The sequence below is a fragment of the Falco naumanni genome, chromosome 9 (assembly GCF_017639655.2).
Source record: "Falco naumanni isolate bFalNau1 chromosome 9, bFalNau1.pat, whole genome shotgun sequence".
In the NCBI taxonomy this organism is placed as follows: Eukaryota; Metazoa; Chordata; class Aves; order Falconiformes; family Falconidae; genus Falco; species Falco naumanni.
In genome coordinates this window covers 50,117,830-50,134,508 of record NC_054062.1, presented here as the reverse complement: position 1 = coordinate 50,134,508, position 16,679 = coordinate 50,117,830, and the positions used below count along the sequence as shown (strand labels likewise).

General features: G+C 41.9%; 1 protein-coding gene across 1 annotated transcript in view; it reads left to right on the top strand.

The window, feature by feature from the left end:
- Window positions 1-16,679, top strand: part of ADAM12 (ADAM metallopeptidase domain 12) — a 187,631-nt gene that overhangs the window by 40,716 nt on the left and 130,236 nt on the right. The window contains 1 exon segment of the mRNA XM_040607235.1: window positions 7,126-7,199. Within this exon segment, the coding sequence (XP_040463169.1) occupies window positions 7,126-7,199 (74 nt within the window).

Sequence of the window (16,679 nt, the reverse complement as noted above, 5' to 3'; positions counted from 1 at the left end):
GGGAAGAGGCAAAGAGCTGCTGCTGTTGCACTGTCCCTGCCTTAGGACCTCATGGGCAGTGAATGGTTCCTGCTGTGCCTTGTGGTGGGCAGCAGGTGACAGGTCGCTGGCTGGCGGTGAAGGGGACAGGCAAAGAAGAGGGTGGAAAAGCCTGACCGCCGCCAAGCAGCAGATTCTTGCGCTATACAAGGAGGTACTGAAAAAGGCGGGGGTGGGGGGTGAGTGTGTGTAGAAAAAGAAATTTGGGTTAGAAACAGTGCCTTCCTGATAGAAGAATCTTGCATCTATTTCTACCATCAGCAAGGAGAAGAATATGATGATTCTGTTTTCAAAGAATCACTTTATTTTAAAGTTGGGAACAAACTTAGAAGGTCGTTGGTTTCCTACGTTGTTGGAGTGGCTCAGCCAATTTGTTAAGGGGCTCTGATTCTTTGCTACGCCATTTAAAAAAAATAAACAAACAAACAACAACAACAAAAAAACCCCAAAAAACCAAAACACAAAAAACCAAAACAACCAACCAACTGCAAAATATTCTGTTCTCTTTGTTGCTACTCATTATATACAGCCACAGGGATACATGCTTGTCATTTGACAGTAAGGAAAGCACAGCTGAATTCGCTGCCCTCAGGAACTTGCAAAACAATATGAATTAAATGTTTATACTTTTCATGCCCGCATGAAATATCACTTGGTTTTGGAGGTGTTTGCAAGAAACATAGCCTCTTGTGTTCACTTCTAAACTAAAGCCCAAAGTAAAAGAAGAAATACTTATTGATTTAAAAGCAGTGCATGCAATTTATAGTATTTGTTGCTCATTGTAATTACCTTAAATGTATATTCTTTGTAGACAGCTTGCATTTGTTGGATTGAATTCCAGTTATCATGGTAAGATTCCCTAGGTGGCTTTATTTCTTATAGATTTCCCAGTTTTGTGTATTACGGATAGAAGAGGAGTAATACCAGACCAAAAATATGATACCTATAAACATACCTTTTAGCTTGTGAAAGCACCGACACAGAAGGTCAGTGTGTGATAAATAAAGGGGAGTGGGAGGTGGGGTATTTTTTTCATATAGATAGCAGAAAATGGCATAGCATTTATCCCTACTGGAATTAATGTATTCTTTCGTCAGTTATGCAATTTCTAATTCCTGATGTTAGCTCTTCAGATATGAGAAAAAGCATCTAGATTTGGTGGAATGTAACTATCTGATATATCTCAAAAGTCCTTCATTTCCAGAGCTATGCTTAAGAGCTAACATAATCTTATGACCCTCACTTTTTTTGTGTTGGAATTTCTGTTTTCAGGAACATACAGGGGAATGTAAATAGGGTTTTATCCTTCGAGTAAATGTTGGTCCTTTTTGCATGGTTTAAAAAATACTCCTGAATTATCCCCTGGGAGAGTACTTTGACTATCACATCATCAAGTCTGGTTTGATGTGTGTTAACGCTGGGGGAAAACAGGTAACCTAAAGGCAGCAGTCCTCGTCGGCTGTCTTTGGCCATGTGAGTAGGTAATTTCTGCGTGAATGAACTCACATGCATTTAGTTTCGTTCTAAACACCTGCTGAAGTTTCAGAAACATATTCTGGTTTCACTACTCCCCTCCCTGTTTTCATAAACAAGCATGGATTTGCTTCTGCACCCACCTGCCTTGTACAACACTGTGCTAAGCTACCAGCCACAACCGCGTCCGTATCACAGCTCGGCTGGCTTTGTGTAGGGGTCAAAATAAACTGCACACTGCTTGCGTCTCTGTGTTCTTTATGCATCCTATGGGAAAATGGTACTTTGTTGTCATGGTCCGGTACAGTGATGATAAGCTTTGTGCAAGGCTGGAGTGGCTTCTAGAATCTCTTCTTTCTCCTCTGCTTCTCACTGATGACGTTATTTCTCTTGCTTCAATCTGAAGTCCAAGCAACTAATTATTAAATATGACAGTCCATGAGTTTTTGCTGTGTTTTCATATTTGCCCCATGTTAAATGTAACAAGCCTTGTTGCATACAACTAATTGCAATCTATAGTTCTTCTAATTTTTTTTTCTCCTTACTATCTTGCCGATTTTGACCCATTTCAGGCTAGGAGTGTTCCACCAGTGACCTGTCAGGACAGTTCACGTGAACTGTGGTCTGGCATGTAACAAGCAGTTCACGGGTGTAAGTCAACCACAGGCAAAGTTGACCCTGTTGCAAAGTTGGCTTTAGTGAAGTTAATAGCAGCTCTGGAGGGGCTAGAAACCACTTTGTTGGATTAAACAAACCTGCCTATTTCAGTCTACCATGTTAGGATATAATTTAAAACCTTGAAACCAGAGAAGCAGAGTCATCCCTTTTGGTTCTGTGTCTTGTGCTGATCTCTGTTCTCAAATACTGGGTTTGGACATCTGATACAGCTCACAATGCATTTCTCTTTCCAAATGAATTAATGTTTATTTACACTCTTCCCCTTGCCCACAGATTTTTCTGTTTATTTTTATTATGTAATTGCTAGAATCTTTTTTTATTATTTATTTATTTAAATCTATACGTGCTGGTCTAACTCATGTATCTTAATCCAGTAAAATCTTTCATCTTTTATAGAGAGGAATTTACAAAGATAAATGTATTAGGACTGTGCACTTAATCAGTTTTCTGTCTCTTCAAATGTAATAAGAAATGACATGAAGTACTCTATACCAATCTCAACAGCCAGTATCAGGGGAAAAACTCAGAGCACCACAGTGTGATCACAGTGCTGCCAGCTCCACAGCCCAAGGGAAGAGATGATCCAGTAATGATTAAGACTTTTTCCTAGATTACTGTGCAGAAAAATATGCTCAGTGACAACAACTTTGTATTCAAATTCCAGAATGGGCATCCCACCAAGGTGAACAAATGTACTCCAAATGGACAGCTACTAGTATTTCAGGCATAAAACCAGATTTATTTGTTTTTTTGTTTTTTGGGTTTTTTTTAAGGCTATCATATGGTTATTATTCAAAAGCAGTCCCGGAAAGTATGAGTTCAAAATCTGCTACTGAGACTTGGTACTCATGGTGGTGTGATAAAACATGAGCAACTAAAGGAAAAAAAGTATTATTGCTATTTTTGAGCCACTGTTCTTGAAATGCCTTGATGTCTTTACCAGAAGGAAGGTGCCTGTTTGCTCACCTCCGTGTTTAGGAAGCATGCCTTTCAAACAGTTTGCATGCTGAGTAGACAAAGACAGGAGGATGAAAGCTCTTGCCATGTCCATTTTGCAGAGGCAGGTTGGAAGAAAGAGGTGGAAAGGGAAAGCGAAGCCCAGGAAGAGCTGAGGTGCTACTTGTTGGCTCAGCTGGAGGGTTTGCTGTTCCCACAATGAAACACAGCTGTCCCTAAGCCACTACACAAGTCCATGGTAGAGCTGGGCTCCCAACACCACCTCCAGGTTCACAGGGGAAGCCCTTAATCCCAAGCCATCCTGTCTTTTCTTTTTCTGTATTAATATCTCTAGGTCGGTGTGATTAAAAAGAGAAAAAGTTTAACAGTAATTAAAAAAACTTGTACTATTTAAACTAGTTTTACTAGCGCGTGGTGATTTCAGCTCCATTGTAAGAAAACAAGAGAGCTTCTCTGACTCAGAAACAGGCTGCTGACTCACCAGCTTCCAGTTGTTCAAGTAGTGCTTTATTCATTTTTTTATTTGTTTTATCAGAGAGCATTCTTGCTTAGCCTTAACTTAGTGTTTTCACTAATTTCCTTCAGAATATTAAGTTTCACTTCTAGCAATTCAAACCGATGTCCCTCAGCAAGCAAACAAGCAAGGAGCAAATTAATGGGAAAAATGCTTTTCCTCTTCGGCTGATACAATTTGATGTAGATTTTGAAAGTAAATCCCCTAAATAAGAGGGAAAATTTAGGGAGACTACTACTTCAATTATCCTGCAGTCAGTGCTGCCTCTTAGGATATCAGGGAAAAGTTTGCGTGCACTGATGAAATCTTCTCTTATGCCACAAAAACATTGCCAAAAAGAAAGCATCAAACCGTAGCTGAAGAGTAGAAAGAACTAGAAACATCAGTGTAGACAAAAGAAGGTGGAACCATGCAAAATCAATCATTATGGTTTAAATAATGCTACCTTCATAAGGTTCACTTTACTTTCATATTTGATAATTTTAAAGGGATCGATGTGGGAATAAGTGCTGGTATCAGCATGGAAATTATTTTTTGTGGTTCTTAAGAAAGGCTTATAACAAGTGGTTCTTTCTGAAATGTTCTGAGCAGAATAGTATGTGCTTTTTCGATTATTCTAAAGAGAAAATATAAATGAGCAATCTAATATCTGTATTTATAGTGATTCCTGTTTCATCTTGATACTCAGTTTTGAAAATATTGATTGTAAGGGGAGAGTATTACAGTGCTTCATGAGATTCAAAATGAGCTTTTGAGGTCTTGTAGCAGAACTGTGCAAATACTTTAGGGAAGGCTCCACCGCTGCTGCAAAAAAAGTAAAAGATCTGAGTTCATCTCACAAGTGTATACATTAAAAAAAGGGAGACAACCCCCACCCACCCCTCAGACCTAACCCACCCTTTCTGAATGATATTTATTTTTCTTTCACATTAGAATTGTATCATTTTAAGTTCCTATGTGTTTCCAATCACTATACCACCCGAGCAGCGTGTGATTTTTACTGGATTTATGCTTAGGACTGCCAGTCAGAATAAGAAAAAATATAGTTTCATCTCTTTCCAGATGGCAAACAAGGAAATGAGCTGTTTGTTTGAAAGAAAAATCTATGGTAAAGCAAGAATTTGAACCTGTGTGCCATACAAAGCAGTCCAGCATCCTAACTGGGGACAGTGTTGTGCTCAATAGAGAAGTTTCAGCTTTAGGAGTTCTCCCAGATACGTTTTTGTCTTGTGACAGTCTGTTTTCTTCTGCAGCTGCTTTTTTAACTTTACAGCTTACTAACATCAACTGACTTTCAAGTAAGTACCACTGTGAGCTCATGAATAAACATAGTTATCATTTGCATATTAACAGAGGACCTTTCGCTGAAAAGAATCCATTTGTGCTACTGCAATATCTTCATTCTTTACTGTATTATATTGAACTAATTGTATCTTACTCTCTCAGAACCCTATAGTATGTATATCTTACGGGGTTTGGAACCAATGCACTAATATTAAAGTGGTAATCAACACTCCTAAATATTCATGCCAATAAATGACTCCCATGTGTTTGCTGAATGCCAAGGATAGTCTGAAGCATTTATTTAGCATTGCAGCAGGATCTGGTTTCTGAAAAGTTTACGTAGATGCAGAATTTCAATATTGTTGCTGTTTTGCACGGGGAGAGGAAAAAACATGTTTGGGTTTGCCTGAGCAGTGGGGCAGGACACTTAGAAGAAAGTGATGGTATGTCAGTCACAATCTGTGCTTAATAATGTCTGAGAGCACTGGGGAGTTGTCAGCTATTTTTTATTATAACAAAATTGTAATTTTGTTTAGTCTACGACGTCCTCCTCACAATTTCACTTTTTAATAAACATCTACAATTTTCCAAATAATTTAAAAACCATTGCATTTCATGGGCGGGGTGCTCTGACTGTCACGCAGCCGGGGCTCCATCAAGGCACCGCTGTAAGCAGTCGCAAATTCAGACACATTTCTCAAGAAATCAATTAAATACTATAACCCTAAAATTATCCTGCTTCACTACTGCAACTGGCTGACATAAATCTTCAGAAAAGCATATTGAGTGCACAGAGGAACAACTGATATATTGAGCTACTGTTGGAATTTCAAAACAAGGAAATACTGTCTCGCAAACCAGTAAGTTTGTTTAATGAAATGTAAGTTAAGTGTAAACAGTCTTAAAATGTATGGGAGTTCAGTCTTTTGGATGAAGGTTAACTAGCATATCGTACACTGTGTCGTCTCGTTTGAGGTACAGTTGCAAGAGCCCGTATAGGTGCACTGCCTCTTTCTGCAAACAGATGTTGGAGCCTGCGCTCCCTCCTGCCTCTGCGGGCAAATGGCTCACCAGACCTTCCTGATGCTCCTTCACAGCTTCCAAAAAATAGTGGATTTACCTTCGAATGCTTGAGATGGCAAAAAAAAAAAAAAAAAAAAAAAAGGTTGTTTTACAGTCAGGGGAATGGCAATATGAAGATTGCACACAGTCATCAGGGTGCTGAAAATGCAATCCAGCTGTCCTGATCCCTGCTCCATGCTGGAGTGCAACTGGGATTTCCGTGTGCCCTGCTGTTGATGTCTTGTTTAGAAAATTCTCTTAAATACTTGTATGCATACAAATACCTTGTCTATTGTTCTCACAGAGATGCTTGATAATACTGTTGACCATATTTTTAATTGCTCCAACACCAGTTCTTCTATTTTTTTAAGCTAAAACTTCCTAATACCTTATGAAAAGTTTAAAACACATATTAAAATATTTAGCTGTTTATAGGGAAAAAATAGTTCAGCATGACTGTACATTATGTTTAGTTTCCATGATCACATGTGCAGTTCTACATGTGAATGCTGAGCATACTCAGCCTTCAGGGAAAAAGCGTTTCTATTAGAGCCACCCTGCTGACGGTGATCACAGCACTACAGGTCTGCTCTTAATGCAGGGTATTAAAGCTTTGAACATAGATATCTTAAACTGAAAACGGTCATGCAAAGCCCCAGCCTGATTATCTGTACCTCACTTTATAAAAATAGCACAACAAGATTGAGCATTAATAAGATATTAGTGTTTAATGTAGGTATGCTATTATATGGAGAGGAAAAAGAGAAAACTCAAAACTGTCTCAGATGTCTCCTGAACTGATGTGTCCTGCACCACTAACGCTTATCTTCCCAGGCAAGCTGCACTCTGATGTGCAAAGCTGCAAGTGATGCAATTGCTTCAGGGCACACGGTGATGTCTGGAGGACCGGGTGTGAAATCCTGCAGCCCTGTGCCACCTCTTGGTGTTTGCTCGCGCTGAGCTGCCGCACCACGAACACTTCTCTTTGTAGCTGCTTGCTCTTCCCCAGCAGGGCCTGATCCTGCAGTGACAAACACGTGTCCCCTGCCTGGCAGAGCTGGGTGCGGGGTGATGGGCTCTGGGTTTGGACGCAGCCAACTCCTGTTTTCCTTTTTCAGAATCACCCAGCGCTGCTGCAGTTTGTAATACAAGCAGAAAGCAAACATCTAGTCATCAATCTGGAGAGGAATGAGTAAGTACCCTTGTTGCACGTTCACTTTGTACTGGAGGTTCTGAGAGAAGGGTTATAATTTTAAAATTGATGGTTTAAAAGTAACCCGGGGCCAAGTTTGCTACCGGTCCCTTTATGGAACAGGCCCCTAACAACAGCTCTTTGTTCCAGTTTGGAGTGTATTTGCACACTGCTTATAGAGCAAGAAACTCTATGATCATCTGCATTTATGTGGGACTGAAAATGGGCATGTTGCCTCTCAGTGTTTTCCTGTTGATCATTATTTTTATTTGATTTGGGTTTGACCTCCTTTCCTGTGGTAAGACCTTTTATTTACAGTTACATGGAAACTCCTACAGTCTTTGGAAAGTCTTTTGGGGAGCTCATCCTTCCTAATGCTGAGCTCATCCTTCCTAATGCTGCCCACGATCATGGTTCATGGTTGCCTCCGTGCAGTGGCTGTAGGCATCTGCTTAGGGATGATGAGTCAAGGGTTTGGGCTTACTCCCTGCTGGACTTTGAAGTGGGAGCTCTCTGGGTTTGCTGGCGAGGGGCTGGATGGGATGTTTGCGCTTTTCACGAGGCTTGTGACCAAAGCTTAGCTTGAGCCCTTATTTGTGAGCCATAAATATTGCATCTTCTCCCATGTGCCCTTGGCAACTCCTGCTGGTGTCCATAAGCTTTCGGAGCAGGACAGTGGGGGCTGCTTTGGAGGTGGTCCCACAGAGTTTTTACAGAGCAGTACAAAGGGGTACAGAGCCATACAGAAATTAAGTCAGTTCTCTGGAAGTACGTGACAAATGGAACCAAAGTCATCAAAGTCTTAGTCTACCTTCTCAACTGTTCAACTCCTTTTCCTTTAAGAGCATCTCCAGAATACATTGTGAGGATCCAGATCAGGACGGCTATGTGCTGCTCGTCAAAGGAAAACCAAAGATCACTGTCAACGTAGGGAAAACTTTTTATAAATGTTAGCAAGGATCTGTGTGTTCTGTACATTTCCCTGCTGTGAAATAAAAGCAGCAGAGGTATTTTTTTACTGTAATAGAGACCATAGATGTAAGCGGCGCAGCTTTATGTGTTAAGAGGAAGGAATGTGCATGTGAAAGCAAATGTCCAAGGGAGGCCCGGTACGTGCTGCCTCAGGCTGGTGATGGACAGCTGCAATGGAAAATGATGGGGCACCTCTTCAGTCCTCTGTAGGAAAACAATTTTTATTTCCAGTCTTTTGGATGAACTCTTAACATTACCCAGCTGTGATAAAATCCAGTCCACTTTATTATTCAACATCAGGCCCAAAACTTGAGCTTTATTTACATTATTTTTAATGCTCCTTAGTTGTTCATTTCCTATCCTTGAAGGGTATGTGGATCCCCATGCTCTGTTTCAGTAACTGCAGGAGAATTTAATTCCTTTAGTAAACAGGGATTTAACTTTATATTCTTTTAATCTTTGTCAAAGGGTGTGCCTTCCTTCAGGAATGGGAAGTATGTGGCAATTGAGGAAACTATTTACATTCCATGTCAGCGATTAAAAGAACATAAAACTGCTAATACAGGCCTTGCTGAACATACCAAACTCTCTTGTACCTGTAATAAAGTTGGATTTAGAAAACTGTAAGATACAGTCTCCACCCCTTTTAGAAGCAGGACAGGAAAGTACAGTAAATTAACTCCATAAGCATCTGTTTGCCTAACCAGATTCGGAGACGCTGAGATCCGCTCCTTAAGAAATATAGTATTTATCAATGATTACTTTTCAGCTTTCCTATCTCTGTGGTGGGATGTCCACCAGAAGATTTGCATTCTAGAAGAGTTGTGTATGGTGTTAACAACATGAGGTTCCTCATCTTAGCAGGAACTACTAGGTAGTGTTGTAAAACGGCACGATCAGCCTTGCCCGTGTTTGCCCCGCGTAGCACATGAGGCAGTTCATAGATCCCAAACCACAGAAAAAGTTGGTCATGGTTTTGCAGAATCATTTCTCCCTTTTCTCTGGTATTACTGACTTTGATTTTTCAGAAGAAATAATGGTCTGAGTGTTGCAAGTCCGTGCAGAAATTGCTTCAGTGGCTGTGGGGGGTTGTCTATTTGTTGCCTGTTTCTGTACATAACAGAGTGCATCAGTCTGCATGACTGCTCCGTGCTCCCCGGGGCAAACAGTATCGAGGCCTCTGTGCCTGCCCGTGGAAGCTGGTGGTTGCATTTCTTCTGTCTGGAGTGACGGTGCCGGGCATTTTGTCACTGGCATGGAGAGGCCAGCCCAGCAGAGGAGGTGAGTCATGTGGGGCATGGAACAGGCAGCGCACACGGCGCTGCTGCCGCCAGGGCCGGGGGGACCGCAGGTTCGTGGAGTGAAAAATAAGGTCCAGGAGAGAAATGAGAGAATGCATTTCTGCAGAGCAGGATAACAGCTGGTGGCAGTGGGCCAGATTGGACCTAAGGTAGATTATGGATTTGAGAGGTGTGAGAAGGCCATTGCATACCTGGAGAAGGGAGCAATGTTCCCGCGTTGCAGTTTCTGCCCACGTCTCCAAGGCTGCGGAGAAGACCAGCAGATGTGCATACAGACCCTGTCTCCTCCAGCCTGCTCCATCTTCCTGATGTTGGCATGAAACATGCATCTTAAATATCTTGAAAGCATTGATGCTGAGCATTGGAGTAGCCATTAGATCAACATGCTTTAGGCAGAAGTAGAGTGCTAAACACAAACATCTTTTCTCGAGTAATAAGTGACAACACATATGAAGCTCTGATATGTGTGCTGTTATTTTACTGTAGTTCCATGTAAAGCATGTTATTCCTTGGAGAATGGTGGGGGTGGAGGTGTATGGGACCCCTAAATTACATAATTTCTGCATTGGGTCATGCAAAAAAACTGGATGTGATTTTCCATGGTTAGTAGAAACAGCTGCTTTGAGTAGTCTTGACATTAAACTCCATTTATTGAAAACCTTAGAGATTTTCCAAACCTTGAGTTATATTTCAAAACATGATTCAGATGCATTAGGCAACCCCAAGTGGGGACTGATGTGTTAAACCATCTGTTATCTATGGAAATATTTAATGTCAGTTTGGTGTTTTCTGATATTTAGACTCAGCAAGATGTGTTCGTATGTACTGGGCAAGATGTTATAAGTTACTCCTGGAAGAGTTACTGGTACCTAATTTCACAGTTTAGGGTTTGAAGTCTTCTTTATGGTTTCCAGCTGTTACGATTACTTTTGTACATATTCATTAAATATTTTAGTGATTAATTTTCAGGCATTGCACATTTGTGATTGCAAAAACAAAATCATTTGCTGTGAATTCAATTTTTCAATTGTGGAAGACCTGCTAGCAAGCTTACATTGTGAGTACATTTCTTACGATGATTTAGTTGCAAAATATGATTGCACTCTTGAGAACCTTAAGCTCTGTAGTACTTTAAGTGTTTTAGAAACACTTGTCGTATGGAGGGATTTCCAGAATCAGCAAAATCATCGATCAGCTGCAAAATAAACCACTCTTCAGAGCAGCTGACTGTACTGATGTGCATTACATCAATAATACTGATGCACTTCTGTTGTGCAAGGGACAGTAATATGTGCACATATAAATCCCTTTAAAGTTGATTGCAGCAGGTTGGTTTTAGAGGAAAGTAGGCTTACCATTGTGTAAATGAAACAAACCCCCTGAAAGATTAAATCTGAGTTGGAGAGCGGAACGGTATGTGACTACTGGCTGTTTTTCTTCAACTGGAAACATTTTACACTCTGTCAGAAATCGGTCTGTATACAGCAAAGTACTTAAGTGTTCTTTTAACTTTAAACATATAAGTAATCCAGGTAAAGTCAGCGAAATTACTTATTTTCCAAATTAATTTCATGCTTAAATGATTTGCTGACAAAGGTCATAATTATGGATGTCAAAGAAATATAACTTTGAACAGATGTTAGAGAGCTTTTTCAAGGCTGACTCCTGTGCATACCTGAGTCTATGGCAGGTAAAGATAAAAAACTGAGATAAACCAAGAGCGTGTGAGGGCAAGTGTGGAGGCAGGATGGTTTTGCCCTGAGGACATGGACGTGGGCAGCACCTCAGGTGTGTCCTGGAGAGTTTCCTTCTGGCAGGACCTCAGTGACCAGCTTTGCAGAGGGAGCAGTGAGGGTGCCATCAGTGCGGCTGTGGTGGATGGGCCATTGGCAGTGCCCAGGGGACCGTGGAAATGGAGAGAAAACGCTCGAGTATTTTCGAGAAGTGGAGTTCAGTGTTCATTGCCCCATCACTTTACACACTTTTTCATCAGGTTCATAATACAGCCTTTAACAAAGCAATATGAAAAAGGAAATATATGAGGTTAGATTGCTGCCTTTTATTCCCTCAGTATTTTTTATTTTTTTTTTAATCAGGAGGCAAAATCCACCCCAGGCCCCATCTTGTAAATCCCCTAGGATCCCAGAGATCTCCAGAAGTTTAGAGCACCTCCGCCTTTCTCCCTTGCAGAGTTACCACTCCTACATGGAGGCACAATACCAGGGCTGTATTGGGATGTAATGGTCTGGTAGTGGAGGTCACTTGGAAAGCTCAGCTCCAGGGCAAAGGAGGATCCAGCAGTAATTCCCTCGGTCCGAAAAGCAGGCAGTGGGCGTCTTCATGCACGGTGCTAATGTGACCTGTTCCAATGAGGCTTTAGTGTTCAGAAATCTTTTGTATTCTTTGGTTAAAAGAAAAGTAGCAGTTTTCTCTTCTTTTCTGCCTGACCTTTCTGAATAGGAGCCCTGATTGGTGTGCAAGTGACATTCTAGCTGCATTAATTTAGCAGGGAAACAACCCATTTCCAGTGCCAAAGAAAATAGCTGACAAAATTTGTTAATGAATTGACACGCTTGTATACAATCAATGGCTTGAAATACAGATAGAGGAAACAAATCTAAACAAATACCCAACAGAGAAATGGGACCTGTCAGAATATACTTGCTATTATAATTCTGTACTGTAACTTAGCCAAAACACTGTGACCTCTGACTGGTTTATCTGCAAATGCTGGAGCTGGCAGCTGCACTGCAGCATTTCAGCATGAGCTGACAGTTGGGATTTCACTTTAATTGAAATAAAAGTTTCACTTTGATGCGAGTAACAGTTTTCCCCTTCTGTAATGGTAACAGTCAAACGGTCTCCACCACATTGAAATGTGAAGATTCAGGTGCCACAGCTACAGTAACGACGGTGTCAATCCATGGCTCTAAGGGTACAGGGATTTGCTCTAGCTTTGTGGTATAAGGATGGCATATTTAGTGTGGGCACCAAGATACCAAGATTTGGTCTGTCATTGGGTATTAGCATAGGTTGGTGTTAGCGATGGTAGTCAAGGTTGTGTGGCTGGGGCTGACCCGTGCCTGTGTCATTTTGGAGCTGTGTGTTGCAGTGAAAGGGTTCAGCTCCACCAGGGGAGAAATTGATGCTTTCTGGATCTGTTTTCTCTCTCCTTACATAAATACACCAAAAGAAAGGAACAACGAGAGAAGATATTTATACACTGATATAATATGCTGGAAGTGGTGCAGATAAAAGGACTGGAATTTGTATTCTGGAGACCTTGTGACCAAATGTCATAATCTCTAACACAGTCAAGCTGCTTCTCTCCCCATGCCCCGTAAAGCAGTGGGGCAATGGGGCTGTGCCAAGTCCCCTGGAGAGCAGGGAGGGCTCTGTCCCACCCACAGCCCAGCCCCAGGGTCCGGGGGAGTACGTGGGGTCAGGAGAGCCAGCGCTGCTCTGTTCTTGCCCTGCAGCCTCGGCATATCTGAAGGACTGGGAGGAAAATCCCCTTACTCAGGTACGAAAACTGAGATATGGGGAAGTTCAACATTTCTGTACGTGCCGCAGAGCGACAAGCCTTGTTCTCGAGCATGCAGAAGAATTAGAGTGCTGAGTAGGACAGGCAGTTTTCTCTGCACGAATGTTTTTCTGAGTATAGCAGTTTCCAGAGCTCCATCGGCTGACAGCTTTGAACTGAGTTAACACAAGGTTTTGCTTGTTCAGTGTCTGTCAGACAGAGCAACCCTAGAGCTGTACCTTCCAATTAAATATATAACAATAATGGAGAGGGAAATGTACTTGCTGGTGCAATAAACTTAATAAAGAAGTGCCTGCTTCAGATTTCGTCCTCTACGTGTATGGCAGCAGTAGAAATACTATATTTTCAGAACTGTGTTTTAACCTGCCTTTGTACCGCAGAATGGGAGGATTTCAGCATTTCAGGTTGACACCGCTCTGCAGCGAGGTCGGGGAGGAGAGCTGGCTGTCAGCAACGTGTGCTCCCCCCTCCCGCCGGTGGGCTGGACTCGGCTTGATTGCCACGATAACGAACATGCAGGCAAAATGTAATCATCTAGGACTGTAAAATAAATAATCGGGAGAGACAAGAGATAGAAAGGACTTTCTGGAAACCTCGTAATCTCCCACTGATAGTCCCACGCCAGCCCACGTGGCGCAGGAGCATTGTGCGGAGGAGAGATGGCCACGCAGCCAGCAGCGCAGGGCTGTTTGCAGGTTGGCAGGCGAAGTCTGGGTGCAGCCAGCTGGACCCAGGCTTTGCTCACAAACCTCCTGGGTGTTCCTCACATGCTTCTGCTATCTGCTGCGTAGGCAGGTTTCAGATTGCTTTTGTTTGTTGAGGTTTTTTTGATTTGTTTCTAACAAGAGTGAGCAGCGTTTCAGTGGCAGCAAACGGGAAACACTGAATTTTGCTTTGCATCGCCATGTACCTCATGGTTACCCGCGATGTTTGGTCCCCAATCCACAACGCATGTACAGATACCAGGCCAAAATCACGAGGATTCTCGTACTTTTCAGCAACATTCTTGGATATTGCTTTCTGGCTTCAGAAACACAGGAAGGATTGTAAATGAGTTTTCAAGTCAAAATTGAGGCTAAACCTGCTTTTAATGAATTTTCTATTAGATATTTTCACTTTGATGCTCTCTCCCAGGGGTGGGTCCGATGTCTTTGAACAAGAGCAGATACATGACAGTAGGTCCAGCGTATCTGGAATTTGTCTTCTTTTTGTATCTAGTGGCATTTTGCTGGCACACGCTTGGTTCCTGGGATCTCAGCTTCTCCTGAAAGCTTTGCAGGGAGGACAGTGTTGCCTTCATAAAAGTCTATAGGGAAAGACGCCAGCTATTTAATTTGCTTACAGTGTTCACTGTTCCATGTATTTATTTTCAGAGGGTCTAGTAAATACAGAGCACACTGAAGTACAGTTTCTCAGATGAATTCTCCATTATTTTATGTTACACGTGGAAATGGACTATTCAAAATGAACAATTCCATTTTGATCATAATCCCTGTCTGGGAACCTGATCAGCATCCCCGCCAGGCACGGGGCGGGGCACAGCACATGCATCCCTGAAGCACAAACTACACATCTGCAAAGAAAAGGTACACCTTATTGTTTCCGTAAAACATATGTATTTTGATATGGTGGACTATCTATGGGGCAGATAGCTGTTGCTCTTGGCACCTATTTGTATCGTGGTCCATTCAGGTAATTGTCCCTTCCCTGAGTTTGCGCTCCTAGGATTTTAGCTGGGTGGCGGCTGTAACAGAAGGGAGGTAACAGCAGGAGAAGGATAACCCATGTCCTTGCAATACATGCCCATGTCAGTACAAACCAGAAAGAAATCACAGTAAAGAAAGAAATTTTTTAAAAAGGCAAAATGCAAGTATTTGATGTTCTTTTTAATCTTCTCTTTTATTGTCATACTTAAGATTCCTATCCTCAAGCTTTGCTGTTCTGTTGTAAGTTTAAAAAAAACCAACAAACAAAAATCCAAACCCAAACCCCTGGTAATATTGTCACAGTCACGGTAAAATCCTAAGTTTTGGCAGCCTTGCCGTGCTGTGATCATGGAGTTTAGGTACATGAAGATCCAAGAAGAGATTTTTTTCTTCCCACCACACTCTGCCCCAAGTGATTTGTGTTTTGAGGTCCTGGGACAAGGTTTTACATCCCAGCAACCTTAAAAGAACAAATGTTTATAAAGAACTGAGTGCAGGAATTTTCTCAAGGGGCTAAAGAGAAATTAGTCATCCTGTTCTTGTGAAGAGTTCATACCTTAGCTTCCTTTAAAACTCTCTGTCAGGAATTGAGTGCAGGAACTTTCAAATAAACTTTGATCTAATCTTTTTTATTTTTTCTTTCTTCCTTCTTTCTTTCTTCTTTTTTCTTTTTTTTTTTCCTCTTTTCTGCTCTTTTTTGCCCTTTTTCACCACTCCTTTTAGAGTTTTTTTCCAGGTGTATATGAATTTCCATAAAGTAGGGCACCCATCAGCATTTCAAGCTTTTCTGTTCTGCCAGGGATGCAGGTGAGGAGGCCAGCGTGCACAGACCCCTCTCTAAAAACATTTTGGTCATCCCATCCCACAAAATACAGGGAAAGAGGAGGGCCAGTGATAGGAAGGAATTAATGCCCAGCATTGGCAGGAGAAGGGTATGATCCCTGGATGTTTCTCTGGGCACGATCTGATTCAACATCACTGATGTAACGGTTTCTTTTACATTTTTTGACAGAGGCGTATGTGACTCAGGCAGCAGGCATGTCTGCAGAGCTGCTTGCTGCAACAGCTGTTTCTCTGCATCTACTTATGGAAGGTTTTCCTCTTTGAGAGAGGGGAAAAAAAAAAAAAGAAGGGAAAAGAAAAGGATAGAAAAAGAAAAAGAAAAAATAAATAAAGAAAGAGAGAAAAAGCCAGATGCAAGGTACTTAAGGACAAGAATCTTCTGTATAGGGCTGGATTCAGAGGAGAAGCAGATACTTTCCTGGACACTAAATTAAAGACTCTTTCCAGAAAATGTCAGTTCCTTTCCAAGTGACAGAGCAGTTTCTCAGGGCCGCGGAGGATGGCAGAAAGCACCGCTGAGCAAATCCCCGCTCGCAGAGTGCCCGCGCCCAGCTCTGCCAGCCCCGGCCAAGCCAGCTCACCTCCTGCTGCCGCCTGCCCAGCTGGAAACAGGGCTCGTGGCTTTTATTTATTTAATTTCCTTCAAGCGGAGCCTTGAGGATTAATTTGTTCACATTTTGAAGATGAAAAGCAGCGTATGAGCGCTAAGTATTGCAATATCGGCCGAGAGGGATGATTCGAAAAGCAGAGTCTATATGAAGAGTCTGAGTGTGGAGGAAATAAATACATATATGGAAACATAAGCTTGGCAATAGGGCACTTCCCCCACCCCCACCCCTTCTTTGATGTCTGGCCTCAGTAATCCAGACAGATTCCTTCAAGACATTGGTCCAATTTATTCCTGTGCTTTTATCTTACTACCTGTTACTTGTTCATTTGAAGTGGCTCTGAAAAAAAAATGGAGTACCTGGCTGTGTGTAAAGTATGCTTTTTGTATGAGTAAGGTAATTTGAGTCCACTGAAATACTCACCCTGAACGGGACTGTTCTTGGCAATTTATGCTTCCCGAGTCCTCCCGGGATGAGAGCAGAGCTTGCCTGTTCCTTCATCTGAC